Genomic DNA, 17959 nt, shown 5'->3' on the forward strand with positions numbered 1-17959 from the left:
TTTCCTGTTAAGCTGACCAGAAATAAAATGTTCGACAGCGTGATACAGGTGGGACGCCAGAAGGCTTTTTCAATTGGAAATTTCATAGTGAAACATTTCAGCATGTCGTTACTAATTTTTGTCTTGTTCTCTTCATTTTGCAGGAGAAATAAGCATTTAGGGCTCCAGCTGCCATCTCAATTCCAGATGAAAATGCTGAAATGCTGACATGTCTGCAGGATGGACAATCTGATTCTCATTCAGCTTCCTCTAATTTATTTCCCACAGACCTTCTGGTTTGTTTGGGTCTTTTCCAAATCCACCACATGAATGCTCATTTTCCCTGTGTACCTTCCTGAGACATCAGTCATCTTGCTCTACTTTAACCTGTCTGAAGGTGAGGCTGAGCTAACCCTTCCTTCTGTTCTCAGAGGACAGAGAGGAGCTCAAGAGAGTGATTCACCCCTTACCCCCGAGCCACATCCCTGATTTTATTACCTTCCTTTGGCTGTCCCTCAGGGCATGATTCCCACAGTACCTGGAGAGCAAGGTCTGAACCCTGGAGGCTGCAACACTGGCAATTCCCAAAGTATTCATGAAGCTGATAAGGTGATAACTTGATAATTTATTCCCATGATGCTAAAGGGTGTCTCCTTTCTTGGCTGTGACATGGTCAGTTAATTTACCATATGGTCTCTGAAGCTCCTTGTGCAATCATTTGAAAATCAGATAAAAACCAAAAGAGGGAACTCCTCGGCTGTCAAGCTGCCACATCAAATAACCTTTGTGAATATTCATTGCTACAAGCAAAATGTTCATTTATTTATACAGAAGCTTTGGATTTCAGCAGCAGCTCAACAGGACCAAGAGATCCTTTTTTAGCTCTGACCCTGATTTGCAGAACACTGAAAAAAACGTGCAGGATTTGACACAAAAGGCAAAATAAATTAAAAAAAGGAAATGCTACAGACACACAGAAAAGCAGGGTGAAGAGGAGGGGAGTAGGTTACTTGTTCACTGCCATGGAGTAGATCACCTGCCTCACCCTCCATTGTTAATCCTTCTGCTCCTTTTGTTTTGAGGATGGCTCATTCCCTCCAGAGCCATGCCAGTGTGCAGACACAGCCAGCCCTTCACATCGAGCAGGGCTCTTTGCAGGGCTGTGCTCCCACCACCTCCTGCCCCATCACTCACCAATCATCTTGATCCTCCCAATTTTGTCCATGAGCAATGCGGAGATGATGTTGCCTGGCAGCACGGACAGGCTGCCCAGGAAGCTGACCAGGTAGATCAGAAAATCATTGTCCTCCTCAAAGTCGATGTGGCAGCCTTCCTTCTCCTTCATGAACGTGCTGTTGATGAGCCTGCAGTTGATGAATTTGTGTTCGTAGAGATCTGTGAGGGAAAGAGGCAAGGGCTTGACCCTGCTTGGCTGAACTCCTTCATAGCACAGCAAGGACCAGACCAAAGACCCGAGAGAAGTTTGTCATCCAGTGGAAATATCCAGGGAGTATTTGTTTCAGTGGAAATTTTTTAGAGTGGCAAACTCTAGCTGAATCTTTGGCTCCTGGCTGATGCAAGCTCATGCATTCCTTTTATTTGTGGAGTCACCTGAACCAGTATTCCCATGCCACAAGGACAGGGCAATGCAGGCTTTGGTTTTCAAAGCATTATCATTTGTTCTTTATTAGAGTAGAAATTAAGAGCTTTTTTTGGTATAAATTACAGACTGTTTTACAGCTGATGATCTTCAACTGCTGGAGGCTTGAGATTATATTTTAAGTTTTACTGAGTAGAGCTGTAAAGTGCTGAGAATTGTGCCATTACTTTAACCTGTCAGGGCCTGAGCATAGAATTTTGCATTTCCCATAAATCACCCAGAGACACCAGATGTCATGGGGTTAAAATTACTGATGGAGCAACCTGAGGTCTCCTTCCAAATGCATCACACTCTTTTCCTCCAGCACCACTTTCATTACCCAGCACACACTCAAACACACAGATCCCTACCATCCTTTCTTCCACAAAACAGATAAAACAGTTCTAATAAAATAGTTTTCTGATAAAGTAGTTCCTAGTTACAGAAATGACACTGCAGCAGGAATCCCATTACCGGTGTTATAAAAGACAGTAGAGATGATGGTGCAGTTTTCAAAGAAGGTCTCACTGGATCTCACATCTTCAAAGTAGCAATCCTCAAATAATGAATCCTCAAATCTCACTTCCTTGAATTTCATGCCAATAAATCTGTGGGGCAGGAAACAGAACTTCACTCAGTGCTTTAAGATATTTTCTACACTGTAGAGTGTGCAGTGGCTGTTTCAAGAGATGGGGCACTCATTCCAGTTTCTAGTGTCATTTACAGAAAGGGTGTTGCTTGAATGCATAGCTCCCTCCAGGTCCTTCTGTGTTTTATTAGGAGATAAGGGTCTGAAGAGGTATTTTTTTTAAAGAGACATGGATCTTTTAGGATTTGGCCATTTTTCTATTCCTCAGAATAATCACATCTGAGAAAATGTGCTTCTAAAGCTGAGGGGACAGAAATCCTCTCATGTTCAGTCCTAGTCTGTCTGAAGAAGACAGAATTTCTCTCAATGCAGGGAATTTCCTTCATGAGCTGACCTTGCTGCCTTCCTTAGTTTCCCCCTCCCTCCATCAGAAACAAAACCAGCCATTATCAGGAGCCTATTGAGCCATTTGGTGAAAGGTTTCTGACAGCTGTTTAAACTCAAAGTGATTTTTTAAGTGAAAATGCAGTAGGGATTCTGGAGAGAGTGGGGAGATTATCCGAGTTCTGCTTGTAACCATCTCTGTTCGAGGTTTATTACGTATCATGTAATGAAAAGAGATTTCACTAAAAATAATAAACTGTGTCAGGTGATTGATTTCTCCTCTGATGGGAAGCGTGACATGTCTGACCTGGCTGCCTGAAAGATGACACAATATTGATTTACCTGTGAGATTTTGCAGGAACACTGAGAAGATGTACTAGGTAATGCACAGGCATGTTTAGAAGATGTAAGGAGCTATTAAGAACAAGCATTACTGCTCTAGCTAAAGAGGCCATGACTGTCACCAGATGAAAAAAACCCTTCTAACACGTACTCTGCAGCTTAATTGAATTGAGCACTTTTAACACAGCGTAACGTGATGGTTGTTTACACCTTTAAATGAGCGCTGCAGGGCTTCTTGACTGAGCCTACTAACAGAAATTATTAATGCACAAAATACCACAAGAAGATTATTCAAGTGTTTTGCTCCATGTAGACGGTCTCACATGTTACAGCAAAGTTTAAGCTGTTCTGCATTTGCTCAGTGATGTATTTGTCTGTGATGTTTTTACTCCCAAAGGCTGTTAAAACCCATTTTCCCCCTGCAGTTTGCTTTCATAACACCCAAGTTTAGAAGAGTCAGATAGCAATGGCCTGGTGATCCATGGAGTTTTAGCTCACAGCCAAGGGCTGCAGGGAAAACACAGCTGTAAGCCATGCTGAGATAACTTCTGGGCATTATTGCAATTTAGCTCCATGAGATTTTGTGTATTTAAAATGGAGAGGGCCAAGGTGGGAGAATAGTGATTTACAGCACAGTTTTATGTCTTCATCCAGGTGCTGAGTATCCTCAATTCTCAGTGAAGTTAATGCAAGTTCAGTACCTCCTCTAGGCATAAGAAAAATGTCTCCAGTCCTTAAATTTGACCAACATCCACTTCTCACTACTTTGTTTTGGGAAACAAGAACTGTGGGGCCAGGTTTGCATCACCAAGCTCAGCTCCTTGCTGCAGGGACGGTGTGTGGAAGGACATGAGGACACATGTTGGGGTCCCCCACCGATTTATATAAAATATGTAAAAGGAAATGGAGATGAATAGTTTCTGAGGGGATTGGAACAACCTGGCTGGGTAATGAGATGTGGTTTCAGCTGTGAAGATTAAAACAATGAGTGTTTTGTGTAACATTTAACATCCAATAGGTCCACCCCACTTGAGGAGAAGCTCCCTCCAGCAAGGCAGCTGGAGCAGCATCCTGCTAGGTCTGCCTGGGGCAATGAGATCACAGAAATTGCATAGGAATATTTTTTTTATTTTTATTGGGATTTTGAAAAGTAGTAATGGAATGACTAAGATTTACATTTCTGTGCAGCATAGATTGATGGGCCCAGGCTGGACACAGAAGGAGAAACAACAAGTCTGGCCCAAACAGGGTTAAAAAAGGGAGGAAAGCAATGATGTTCTTCTGGAGCAAATTCACAGACTTCAAAACACTAAAGGAGAAGGTGACACACTCATCTGTGGGGAGATAGTGACTGCAGTGGGAGAAGCACCCCAGTGTGGCCATGGCCCAGGCTGAAGGATGGATACTGGGGTAGTTCATCTTCAAGAAGTTGCTTTTTATTTTGGAAATACAGCAGCGATTTCATTACCAGTAGCTGCCCAAGCCCTGTAGATGTCAGTGTGGGCTAAGGAAAAAGAAGTCACCTCTGCATCCAGGGCTGCTCAGCACAGCACTCTGCCCTGATCCCAACACAGGCCTGCTGTGATCCCCTGGGCTCTGCAGAAGTCAGTGACAGAGGCAAAGTAGGTGGAAAAACAGGATTAAAATTATATTTTGTCAGTCAAAAGCTGCCTCTGGGACTTGAGAGATTTAATTTGAGTGTCCAAAAGAACAACAGAGAGGTTCAAGTTGATGAAAAATGGAAAAGAATAAAAGAATTTTCTAGAAATTTATTTCACTGTGATTACAGCAAAGCAAATTCTGTTCACTTACTTGTCATTCCTGTATTCCCCATTTCTGTGGATCTGGTTTTCCAGGGTGAAATTAAAGGTGAAATGGGACACTTCTTCCTCATCAAATATCTTCACTCGGGATTCATATGCCTCATCTTGGAAATACCGGATCATGTCAGGGAACCAGACAATAAGGCCATAGTAACTGCAGCAGGATTGGGAGACACATCAGGGATACAAGATTCTTTAAAAGATCTACTTCACATCTTGCAAACTTGTTAAACTCCAAATGTGAATGCAAGTCTGACACAAATTCTTGCTCAGTGCTGACACAGGACTGAGCAAAGTGTTTCTGTGCTCTAAGCACCCTGCTGATCTCAGAAGCGTGTTGGTCCACTCCCTTTCATTTGAAGCAGGACAATTCATTTTATTTCCCCTTGGCTGGGGAATAAAACAATGTGCTAACCTTGCTACCCATTAAATTAGCAGAGCAGAAACAAATTGGGCTGATTTCTGTAAGTGTGCAGTTCATGTGAGAATTAGACAAAATTTCCCTGTAGTTTAGACTCCCCTGAGTGGCTTTGATCTAGACTAAGGAACAGCTGAGAATCTGGTAAAGTTGTGTCTTTTGTGTGTGTGTGTGGACAAGATCAAATAAAAGATCTACAGGTGAGAAAGTCAATTTATTACTGTGCTACCAACCACTTCTCAAGTCCTGATTTGTTCAAAGCATCTTGTACTTCATATAAAGCAATCAGATTGATCAATATATGTAGAAGAGCAAGGCTTAGTTCACAAAGACTCTTTAAAGTAAGACCAGGATTAATTTTGTAATAGTTTATTTACATGTGTAAATAATTATTTAGACTCTGAATAGTGGTTTAGTTTCCTGAAAAATATAAAGAAGTACCTTCCTTACCTTAAGGCCATTGTAAACCAAACCACAGCCAGCATCAGTGTGTTCATCCTGTACTGGGCTGTTAAACAATATAGCACGTTGTCCCAGACCTACAAATCCACAGGAAGGAATTAGATGTCAGGACACCTCAGCAGATGCTTGACAGCTTAATTTATGAGTGCATCATAAACCTAATGTCAGAAAAATGGGTTCATCAGGGGAAGATCAGATGTGTGGCATATATTCAGTGTTTTTCCAAAATTGTATTTGTCAAGCAAATGACTTACAAAAAAATCACTTAATTCAGCTCAGTGCCAGAGTACTTGATCAGAGCCCTCTGTAATGAGCTGGAGTGCATGATTAGGGCTGGGTATGAGGCAATGTCTCTCTCAGGTTATATCAGCAAATGTGGATATGAGATTATTCTCAGACCCTCTGACAACCTTATCTTTTCAAATATATGTATGGTGTCAGGAGTGCTTTCCAACTGAGATTGAAAGCTCTCTGGAGAGCAAAAACCCAAACACAGCTGGCACTGTAAGAGGTATAAGATGAAATCAGGTAGGGATGAAGCCAAGCAGGAGGCAGACCAAGATCTGCTCTTGACTTGTTGCAGAAAATGCTGCCAAGAAGATGAGGGGATGTAACTCCTCAAGCTCTTATCTTGCCACTTTCCTTTATTTTCAGCTCATCCTTCAAGACTAGATGTTCTAGCAGGGTTTTCCACAGTCCTACATGGGCATTAGGTGAGCAGCATAGCAGGTGTGAAAGGTTAAATTTGCCTAGGAAACAATTCTCAGAAACTTAGTCTCAGCAGAAGCAAAGAGCAAACACTTTCTGCCTCCTCTGCAGGTGGTAATTTCACTTAGGCTTGGGGAGAGAGAATCAATATTTATCTGCTCAGGAGGAGAGGCAAGCACTTGGGGCTGTGGCTGGAAGCTCTGCACTGCTGGATGACAGTGATGCTCACAGGGGCATTTTGGGGCCTGCCTGGCAGCATGGCAGCTTGCAGGTGCACACACCTGCACAGAAAATGCAGCTCTCTGCAACACCCAGAAGATTTCTGAGGTGAGAATCAGGGTTTCAAGGTACCATGACCTGAATAAAAGAGGCACTGGAGCACTGTGTGAAGATTTTTTTCTTCTCTTTACCTGTTTTAAAGTAGTTGTGATTCTGACCAGCCACCGCTGGTACCAGGTCCCTGTTGAGCTCTGGATTTCAATAAATTCATCTACTTGCTTTGGAGTTTTGATATAGGAAACCTGGAGAGAAAAAAAAATAGGACTGAAGTTTCTAGAATTCATCCTGGGTGGATTTAAATTCCACTGTCTTCCAGGCAATCTTTCTACCTAATAACCCTTATTATTTTTTCTTTAAAAGTTAGCATTAGCAATTGAGCTAATTGATTTAATTACAGCAAGAGACTATTAACAGAAATGAACCTTCCTTCTTTTCATCCATCCTTTCATCCTCTCTTTCTCTCTCTTCTTCCATGAAATATTTTAAATACATCATGTCCACTTCAATCTTTCATTTGCTGGCTAATGTACCTGTATACTACCCTATTTCTCTATCTTCAGATTCCTACTACAAATTAGGACTCAGAAAGTATAGTAAAAATTATCTCCAAGATGAGTCACTTGTACCCAAACTGTGTCCTCAGGATTTCATGCTTCTAAGACAACTAGCAGGAATATCTCCCATTCAATATCTTTTAAATACCACTGGCATAACTTCTATGACAAATGAATGTGTAGATGGGAATCTTCTCAGCTGAAAATGCATCTTGCCATCAAGTGAGCCCACACAATGCAATCAGTTTGCTTCACCAAAAGAGTCTGAATTTTCACTGCTGAATACCTGGACTGCTCAGGAAAACTCACAAATGGATCCCAGTAAATATTTGCTTAGTAACTTTAATTAAAGGACATATTCAAGGAAAACAGAACTGTTTGTAAACACTTGGAAAAGGCCAAAATTTGCTGAATAAATTTCTGAGTGTGAACGAGCGCCTTGGCTCAGCTGTGGAGTCTCCGCATTCCTCCTCCTGGCACCGATTAAATGTCAGATCTGGGAACTGTCCCATACCAGCTGACTCATCACAAACTGACAACTTCTGGCCTATCAGAAGAGCACAAAACCTGCCAGTTTGTGCCACACCAGGAGCACTGATCACCGCCTGTGCCAGCGGGTGTGAGTACATCTCGGCTCAGCCGGAGCCACGAGGTGCGATACCGAGCTCAGCTCCTCCACTGCAGTCATGACTCTGTTGCATGGAGTAACGAGCACTAACAGAGGCTGTACAGCTGCTCCTTCATTCTCCTACTCAGCTCAGACTCTCATAGTGCCCTACTTTGTGAGATATATAGATATATTTATATATATTTCTATTTGAGCTTCATTTCCCAGCTCAGCGTTACAGCAAAGCCAGTGACAGATTTAAAGAAAACGTCTCTCTCATCTTTGCTATCAGGGCTTGCATTACTCAAATGGCTGGTAGCCTAAAAATAACACATGCTCATTAAGATCCTACATGAACCTGCACGCAATTGTCATGCTCAGATATGAAACTTTAATTTCCTTGAAGGATCACTCCCGAGGGGCACAGTTTCCTGACAACCCTTCTGAACATGGAGCGTTTTTCTCCTTTTTTTCCATCCTTTAAAAGCATGTGCACTCTCATCTTTAAAAGTATAAATCAAGAGTTCTTCCCTGGCTGGCTCACCAGGATTTTACAACTGAATTATAGTAATTTGCAGCTAACCCCAGCATAAACCTTTCCTCTGATTTTACTATTAACAACTCAGCTGGTGTGACCTTTTTCACAACAAGCAGCAGACCAATGCGTAATAGCCACTCATCCCACTTTCCCTTGGAGAGATTAAAGACTGGATATGAGGCAGGTGGAGTTTGGAAAGCTCATTAGAAAGCACTTGAAGTTTAATCAGACTTTGATTAGAAGCCAGAATGGAGAAAGGACTGACTCAGGTACCCCACATGGCTAATATATTATTTTGTTTTAGTCTCTTAGAGTAAGCCAATTAAGTATGTGCATAATTGAGAAATCACTGGTCTAAAGGATGTAGAGTAAGACCAGTAATATAGAGTATTCACTGCAATTGATAGACTTGACTAATTCTTGGAAAAAACCAGACTGGCATCTAAGTTTAAACACACAAAATATTTCTCACAGTCCTTTTTCTGGTTGCTTGGGGAAAGATTACGCTGAGAGAGTTCCAAGGAGGAGTAAAGTTGTGCTGTGCTGCACTAAGGGGGGTATGTCCAGCTTTTCTTAGCTGATGGCTTTGCTCAACTCACCGTAAACACCCTCTCTGGCTCGCCCTTGGCCCGCATGTTGGTGTCATGAACTTGCTTGAGTATCATCCAAGCCTCATCATGTTTACCAATCTGAAAACACCAAAGAGAAAGAAAGCAAGTGTTCAAGGTCCCAGCTCTGTAATTTATCAAAGCACAGAGAGAAAACAATTCTAGAGGTTCAGCATAGTAGAGAAGCACACAGCCTGGGCTGCATGAAATCTGAAGAGCTGAAAGCAAGGTTGGTATCCACAGAGTGCAGCATCTCTGTGCTGGAGAAAGGAATTGTCCTAAAACTGCCTGAGGCAGAAAAGGGGTCAGGGATAGAGCTTTAAAAAGAGATGAAAGGAGATGGATGGGGAGAACGGGACTCCCATCCCCACTCTGCTGAAGACTTGCAGGCTTGAACTATGTATTGCTACATTTTCCATCTGTGAAGTGGAGATACAGAATAATTGCTTAAGATTTCTGATGTTTAAGTATTCTACTCAGTGAAATGCACTTTGCTCTTTGCTCTACCACCAGGATTCAGTAGTTCCATGCCCAAACTCTGTGAGATGTTTTCAAAGTGCCTTTATTGGACATACAAAATTCCCATCTCTCACTACCTTCCTCCTGTACCCCATCTGGCAGTGACACACAAATCATCACTGACTGACCCCACAGTCTGCAGTCTTTGGGCTTTAAGCAGTCTGTGGAGCTGGTGTAGACATGTAGGAGTGGCTTTGCCTCTGAGCTTGTGCTCGGTGTGTTTGATGGGACAAAGACAGACAGTGACACTTTAGGGACCTGCCATCCTCTGCTGATATCAGACTGCAACGTTTGAAATGAATCATCTTACCTCCAGCAAAAACCGTGGGCTTTCAGGCATGAATTTCAGCGCCACCAGGGAGGCAATACAGGGCAGAGCACAGACGAGTACAAAAACTCTCCAGCTGTGGAAGTGGTACTTGGTTCCCATGCTGAACCCCCAGCCTGGAAACAACAAGAGCAAACAAGTAAAAATACTGACCAGGAATTCTGAGTTTTTCTCTGCTAATGCAGCTCTGAACTTTGCAGCTCTGTATGCCATGAGGACAGGTTGAAAGTTTGCTATTCTTAGTACTGGCAGTTCTTGGAGGCTCAATAGTGTGCTCAGCAGACAGCAGCAAGTTCATGTTCATTACAGAAATTGGAACATGCTCAGGCTCTGCCTTTTAAGAACCTTCTTTTATCTTTGAGTTTAGAAATCACCTAGTGATAGGGACAGCTCTGTGTTAGCTGTAGCAAGGCAGGAAAATGGTACAGGAATAAGGGCCATAACTGATTGTTTCTCAGTGATATTACTAAATTTTACAAAGGTTAAATCTCTGATCTGAGAGGCACATTAGAGACAGCTTCTTTCCATCTCCTACATCACATATGTATTTCACATTTCATGGAAGTGAGCAAGAAAAGCAAGTTTATTTTTTTCCAGACCTACAAAACCTGAGCTGGGGTTCAAGCTTAAAAACATCAAAATCCTAGTCTTGCATTTGAGGTACCCCTTCTGCTTTTTTTCCTGGTGCTTGACCAAGTTAGGTATTCCCCTGCTAAGAACTGGAAAGTACAGCCTCATTCTCTTACATTGCTCCATTCACCTTCCCTAGGATCAAATCTCAAAAGGAGTGTTTAAATATTTTTTTTTTGCTATAAAAGTTTTATTCACATAACAAGGAAATCATCAAGCAATGGGTTTTGCAGATGTCTCATCTGAGCCAGTCATGGTGTTCTAATGATTTCACAAAGTTCCAAAATAGTAGGTGGAACACTGGAAATCCAAAAGGAAGCTACAAAAACACAGCATCAAAAAGTCATCTCAAAAATAATTATGATGTAAATATCTAAGGGCTTTTAAAAGCAAATGTTGCAGGTAATACAATTTTTTCTACCTGACACCACTGCAATAAGTTTGTCTATTTCTTCCAACAGTCTCTGTCATATCAATCAAAAGCAGGAATATTTCTTTATACTGAATGTGCTTTCAATGTGCTAAAAATGAAATGATAGACAGGTAAACGTTAGTGGTTTCCTTTGTGGGTTTTGTGAACTGTCCTACTTTCCTCAAACAGGATTTTACAAACATCTGGTGTCACTGAGTACTGGGGGAATTAATCTTCTCCAGTAGATATTTGCTTCTGGTGTTTTCCCAGGTTATATATACAAGTTACAAGGAGTTCCATGTGACATGCAGACTCTGCTTCTCAGAGCACAAGTAAATTTCAGCTTACAGCCATCTGCTTTTTCATTCCCACTTCCAGCTGAGGGCAGGGAACCCATTCCACTCCTGCATCCATTTAGGTGAAGTCAGAAGTGACTTCAGCCCATCACACCTGGGCAGATGTGTCATCAGGTACACAGCCCTGCCAGTGTGGCCACTTTGCTAAGGGACAGCACATGTGCTGTCCTCACTGCTATCATTCACAGCATCCAGTGATTCCCTGATTAAAGTTGCTTCTTTTTGATATCAGGATCAATTTTTGGAGTATAATCTCAGCCAATTTTTCCCTGAATGAGCTAACATTTAGATTAAGGCTCAGGCTCCAGCAGTGTAATTCAAGAGATGTATTTGAGGCTTTAGATGGAAAGCAGCCCCATCCAGTTCTATCTGCAGCCTTAGTATCCATCAGTCAATCGTGCAGTCAATTTATGAGACCTTCTGTGAGCACTTCAGGTGTCTGTTATTTTCAGTGATATTTATGCTGGGATGTGTAAGAACTGTCATTACCTGTGCAAGGGTTTGGGGTGGTGCAGTGGTGTAGGAATGTGGTGGTGTAGAAGGTCAAAAGCAGAAATTACCGTAATGTGGGATGATGCTCCAAGCCATTGCTGAGGCATAAATGCCACCAATCATCCAGAACATGCAAAGCCAGCTCAGGTGCTCCCCCCTCTTCTCACGAGACAGGAATTCAGAGAAATAGGCAAACACGATGGGGAGGGTGCCCCCAATACTGAGGAGAAAAAAAAGCACATGGAAAAAATGAGAGTCTTGTTCAATGTCTTTGTGGTTAGGATTGCATGTTTAATGAGGGAAGGTCACACTCACAGATGGGCTGCTCAGAAGTGAGGCTTGGAGGAAAAATGCAAATCTCTCTTTGGCTGGACTGGTCTTAGACATCAAAGATGAACAAGATCCTTCTCATGCTCTAAAAGCTGAATTTCCTGTACAGTTTGTACAAACCCAGAGTAACACCCTGCTCTTCAATTAAACATCTTTCGTTATTTCATTATCACTCATTTTAGGGAGGCAAAATACAGGCAGCCAATGGGAACTGCTGATGGTCTCATTGGAGGCCTTGGAGGTGGGCATTTTTCAGTTTTGCCCACATTTCTGCACAATTTGGGCAGTACCAGAAGAACATCAGTGACCAACCTTTCCCACCATTACAGCTCTAAGGGTCAAGAGTGAGGTAACAGACACACATCCTAAATGGCAATGCCATCCCAGCTGGGTAGCAGGGATGCCTCTCCTGAGCAGCCTTCCCTGTTCCTGCCCACACACCCACCCTGTCCAGCTGTGCTGGGGCAGATTCTGCAGGTACCCACCCGAGGCCCGAGATAAGGCGGCAGAAGAGGAAGAATCCGTATCCCTGGACGAAGGAGGAGAGGAATGCAAAGGCAGCATTGATTGCAAGTGATATGATGAGGCATTGCTTTCTTCCCAGTTTATCAGCGAGGCCACCCAGCAAGACAGCCCCCACCATCATTCCTAAGTAGACTATCAAGCCTGGAAGGGAGAGAGACAGTCAGCTTGTTAACAGGGTGGAAATAGTACTCAGTGTAGAAGCAGATTTCAAGGTGCCCATGTGGCAGCTGATGTTGCCCTGTCATACTGTGCAATAAAGCAGAGATAAACCTAGCCACCCCAAATCTCAGATGCCAGAAACTCTGCCCATTGGCAGGACAGTAATTTCCCCATCTCGTGCCTGAGAGCTTGCATCACTTCAGGCAGTATGGACACACCCTCATTTGACCATACCCACATCTTTCCTTCCCAACCTCGCTGCTCACATATCCCCTGCACGTAAGCAATGGCCAGGCATAAGCAGCTTAGGATGCACGTGTCCCAGCTATGTGCCACCAACAATACAACAGAAATCTGATGTCTTAACTCCTCTGACCCCCCTGAGTGCATCGGGATAGAGGATGTGTAGGGAGAGGCTCTGTCAGGCTGCTGTTTCTGCTCAGAAAGCTGTGAGAGCAGAGAGACTGATGAGGCATGGCTAAATCTCTTTGCAGTGTTTCATCTCTTTCACTCTCTGCTTTTCCCAGCTGTATCTGAAAGGATCAGTCTGTTACCCAGACTCACCTCGTGTAGCTCAGCTACTTCCTTCGTTTCTGAGCCAAGATCTGGCGTCTAACTAAAGGACAGCTTACTCAAGAGTGCAGTCTTGATCTGAAAATTTGAGGAGAAGGGAGAATCTAAGGCTTGTCTGGACAGTTTCCTCTATAGAGTTATCTCTATAACACTGTTAAGAAAGATGGATTCTTCTTTTTAACCTGACTTCACTGGATCTACTATGGGGTCCTCAAAAGGCAGTCTCAATGACTCATTTAGTGCCAGGCTGAATAGGAGAGAATGGGTTTCCACCCTGGGCAGTCTCCCTGTCCCCTGCTCAGACTGTGCTTGCTACTCTCCTGGAGAACACAGCAGCTGCCCTTTGCTCTTCTACTGCCACTGCTGCAGAAGGGCTGCAGAATTTATTGTCTTTTGCTTTATGCAGGTACCAGTGTAAACAGCACTCGTTAATAATGCTCAAAAGTTCAGGAATATTCTTTTTCATTTATTTTATCTACTTTATGTAGTTCAGAGGAAATTGTTTGCAACCACAGCTTTTCCTGGGGAGCACAGAGGTCCAAGAGGCTGCTCCCAAGAATACCTCCTGCATCATATCAAACTCCATTGACAGGATTGTAGCCTGTGTGCAATCCTACAGGACTGCACAGCTATGGGCTGTTCTGCTCCACAGTCCTGCTGTGGAGATCCTGGTGGGGCCTGACCACAGCTGGATGTGATCCAGATGAGCTGAGCTATTTCAGGATGGAGAACATCTGCTTGCCAGAAAGCAGAACTTGCAGTGCAGGGAGTTCTTGAAAGAAAAGGATGATGCTTGAGGATGTCTGGAGACTGGGGACATGTCAGGTTCAAGACCCAGCTGAGCAGGGGTTGAAGGAAGGCAGCAGTACTCCCTGCATCCCTGGCCCTGAGTGAAGGCATCAGATGCTGAGCAAGTAAATACACTGCCTTAACAGGAAACGTTCCTATTCACTGATTGAAGAAATACAGCTAAAAGAAACATTTCTTCAAGCATGATGGACTCTTTGGAGGTTCATTCCTCATCTTGAACCAAGATTGGCTTCTCTTGAGAGCCAGCATCTTCCCTAGGTCCTGTTCTGCCAAACACACTTGGAAAACAAGATGGGAATGAATGATTTTGTAATTCATTAATGTTTAAACAAAACAGTCTGGTGGCTGAGGGCAGTTCTGTGCCATCCAGCAAAGCCAGCTAAAGGCTAATGCAGAGTTATCTGGCAGCTGATCCTGTCTTCCTTCTCATTGCAAATGCTTGCACTTGATTTAAAATGCATTACTAAATTAAAAACTATACAGCAGAGTTCCATTGCAGCCTTTGAAGGACACTTGTGTCACACTGATCAGATGTAGAAAAGTTTGGATTTCTTAAATCTCCCCATTCCACAGTAGGGTCACCTCTCTGTGAGTGATTCTTTTCAATCCACAAGACGTCTGATGGGCAAGATTTGTGTGTCAAAGGCAAAAAAATCTGTTCTTGTCTATTAAAAGCCTTTGTACCAGAACTGTGGAGCAGGATTTGGCCAGTTGTGCCTCCACCATGAGCATGTGGCTCTGTGCAACCAATCCTTGCACTCCCTGCCCTGCCCTTCTGATCCAAGCTGTCCTGGTGAGGAGATCTGAAGGTGTGTAAAGGTTTCAGGTACTGATCTGAAGAGAAGATACAGACACACCTCAGAGTCTGGAATCTCTATTTCTATTAACCTTGACCTCCAGCTTGTCCACTGAATTGCAAATTACAAGGGTGAGCCAAAGCAAAAACAGTTTCAGTCCAAAAACTTCCTGAAGGAAGGATCTTAATGCAGTGCTGGAGGCTTAATGCTTTTACCCTGGCTCCTGAGCCACGTTTAATGGAGCAGCTCTGATGGCAGCCAGTGGAAGGAAGTGATGATGAGCCCTGTATCTACTCACTGGTGCATCACAGCCACCCATCTGGCAGCGAGCCCTGCCAGCACCACCAGTCCCTGAAGAGGAAGAAAAAATGATCTGCCAAATTTAATTTTTCCCCCTCTTTCTCCTATTTTTTTTTTTTAATTTTTTTTTTTCTTCTTTTCCGGAGAAAATCCCTGGATGGCAGATGTTCATCCAAATCCTCTTAGAAAACATCCCAGGTCAGGAGGAGGTGGAGGAGATTGTCACTGTCTTCTGGTGTTTTACTGCAGTGACTGGTGAGGGGCAGCCTGCTCTCTGGCCAGGAGAAGAGTAGGATCAGTGTGGGATGTGGCATTGCTTGAAACTCGACATCAAGAAGTGGAGCTGCTTTTGTAAGCAAACCCCTGCAGATTCTGACTAAGGAGCACAAACTTGTGATGGAAGGGAGGACTGGATCTCTGCAACACAGCATCCATCAAACACTGAGCAGATACATCACAGCAGAGCTGTTAATGTCACAAATTCATCTAGAGGATGTTGCTTTAATTGGTTATTATATATGATAAATCAATTGATGCATGATCCCCCAGAAATTTAAAACAATAAAAAACTGTAGTAAAGAAGATATCAGGCACAACCAGAGACTGTCTACTTAGCCAGGTTTTGAGGGAAGGATCCTGGTTATGGAAATATGTGCTCCAGGGCTGAAACAAAATCAACAGAGCACTTCATTATCATGGAGAGGTCTTTTTTTGGTGAAGACTGCATGTTCTGTCCAATGTAATTAAAATTTTGGGGTAGCTGCTATAGAACACTGTCAGCTGATGGATCTCGGGACCCAGGGTGCAGAACAACGTCTGCTTTGCAGATTGCTGTGTCCTGGATTGACAACAAGGTGGCAGGGACCCAGGGAGGAGTGGAATAGTTACTCAAACAGCCTCCTTGCAGGGAGACAATCTTCCAGAGAGCACAGTGATGGATGCTACCTCTGAAAAAGATCCAGCTCATGTCAAGGAGACTAAAATTTTAAGGAGAGTTGGACAAAGAAAAGTGATCACAAAATGGTATTTCTTTTGCTGGGCTAGTTCTGTCCATCAAATATTCTGCAGTGCAGCGTTAAAATGGTCTGCACCAGAATCTTGACTTCTAAACTTGGCTTCAAACCACACAGACTTAGACTGTGTTAGGAGGGATCAGCTTCCCAATTGACACATAAGGTGCTCAGATGAAATGTTAGGGGCAACTCTGAATAAGCCATTATTTGCAGGCTATTCCACAAGTCCTGGAGTATAATGAATGCCTGTGGGAAAGTCTGCAACAGTCTCCCATAAAAGTGGTGGAAAACCAAAGAGCTGAAATTCAATGAATAAATTTTGGGTTATGACTCATCCATTGCTGAACTTATAAGGAAAATATGTGACCACTGTCTGGGATTATTCCCACTAGAAAAGGGGTTACATATTTAGCATTTTCACACTAAGAAATTTATTAGCCTTTACTGAAGTTGTGTGCTCAGTATTAGACAGGAATTTGAAGTTGAAAGCTGAAGTTCTAGGAATAAGGAAAGGAATATACTGCACATACAGTATATGACTCTCAGTGTGCTAAACTGTATTTTTACTACTTCAATATAGTTAAAAGTAGACTTCTAAGGGTTTTAGAAAAGAATCAAAAACTTCAAAGTTTACCTAAGTCAGCATCACAAGCATGAATTTTTGTCATTGTTAGTTAATGGGATTAAAGTTCTTAAAAAGAGGCACATCTAAAAATAATCCCTCTTAAGACAGGACAAAGACTTGTGAAATAAATAGAAAATTTGAGCAGAATAAAACCCAAATAGCTCACTGAGAAGAATTAGTCCCAGAGTCCCTGGGGCTGTCAGGGAGGTGAGGAGGCTGCCTGGGCCCAGTAACCACAGGAATGGGAAAGCTCCTGCCTGCCTTCCAATCCCAGGCCACTACCAGTACAGCCTTAGGGTGAAAAAAAGAGGTTCTTGAAGAGGGAAAATATTTGGACAACAGAAAATGATTAGGACATTATGTATCTTGTAGTTCAAATTGTACTAAAAACAAAACTGAATACTGTTACTGGTGTAGAATCTGTTAGGGATGCACCTTATGGACACAAAACTTTGTGAGTCAGGACAATTTGAGAGATGGATGTGGCAAAGCAAAGGATCCAATTGTAAGTAACTGAAAGAGAGGAATTGAAAGTAGGGCTAGTGCTGACTCTCTTGTACCAGTGATGTCCCAGAACAGGGGACAGTCTTGACAGAGGATCAGGTGAAGTCTGGTGGCCTTTTTATTCCATTATTCTTGCAATTTTCAATCTGCTCTTCCTTGTAGAAGGAATTAATAAGGAATGTATTCCTTATTAATGCTTTCCCCAAGAATCAACCTGGCCTTTAAATGGAAGTCAAAGGAAAGGCTTGTCCCACCCCTCTGTAAAGCAACAATTTCAGTGGAGGAGGCCAAACAAATCCTTTTCTGTCCAACAAAAATCTCCCCAGGCTGGAATCCATCAGATGAAACTCCCACAGTGTTTACAGATGGGGACTCAGACATTCATCCCCATATCAGACCTACACAAAATGTGGGGTGTTCTCAAATCACAAAAACATCTTTTTTTTTTTTTTCCTACTGCTCAAGATGATGATGCTGCTTGGGCTGCATCTTGGGCTGAGCATTTCTAACTGAGAGCAAATTTGCAGCCAGGAATCCATGCCTGACATGGGCAGGTCTCACCAGGGTGTAGTGGCTGCTGTGTTGGGGGTCAGTGACCATGGAGGAGAAAAAGAGGCAGCAAAAACCCGTGGCAGAGCAAGGGAGCCATGGCTGGG

The 17959-nt window shown here is 43.0% G+C and overlaps 1 protein-coding gene across 2 annotated transcripts in view; it reads right to left on the minus strand.

The window, feature by feature from the left end:
• SV2B (synaptic vesicle glycoprotein 2B) overlaps nt 1-17959 on the minus strand; it is a 64759-nt gene that overhangs the window by 7270 nt on the left and 39530 nt on the right. For both annotated transcript variants that reach the window (XM_088063300.1, XM_005521593.2), the window contains exons 3-11: nt 12483-12663; nt 11736-11887; nt 9760-9893; nt 8922-9011; nt 6755-6865; nt 5625-5713; nt 4746-4910; nt 2093-2226; nt 1174-1374 (exon numbers count right to left, since the gene is read on the minus strand). In XM_088063300.1, the coding sequence (XP_087919426.1) occupies nt 1174-1374; nt 2093-2226; nt 4746-4910; nt 5625-5713; nt 6755-6865; nt 8922-9011; nt 9760-9893; nt 11736-11887; nt 12483-12663 (1257 nt within the window). The remainder of the gene's footprint in view (nt 1-1173; nt 1375-2092; nt 2227-4745; nt 4911-5624; nt 5714-6754; nt 6866-8921; nt 9012-9759; nt 9894-11735; nt 11888-12482; nt 12664-17959) is intronic.

The sequence above is a fragment of the Pseudopodoces humilis genome, chromosome 16, assembly GCF_049639895.1.
Source record: "Pseudopodoces humilis isolate 2021_Gansu_Grassland_sample_001 chromosome 16, ASM4963989v1, whole genome shotgun sequence".
In the NCBI taxonomy this organism is placed as follows: domain Eukaryota; kingdom Metazoa; phylum Chordata; class Aves; order Passeriformes; family Paridae; genus Pseudopodoces; species Pseudopodoces humilis.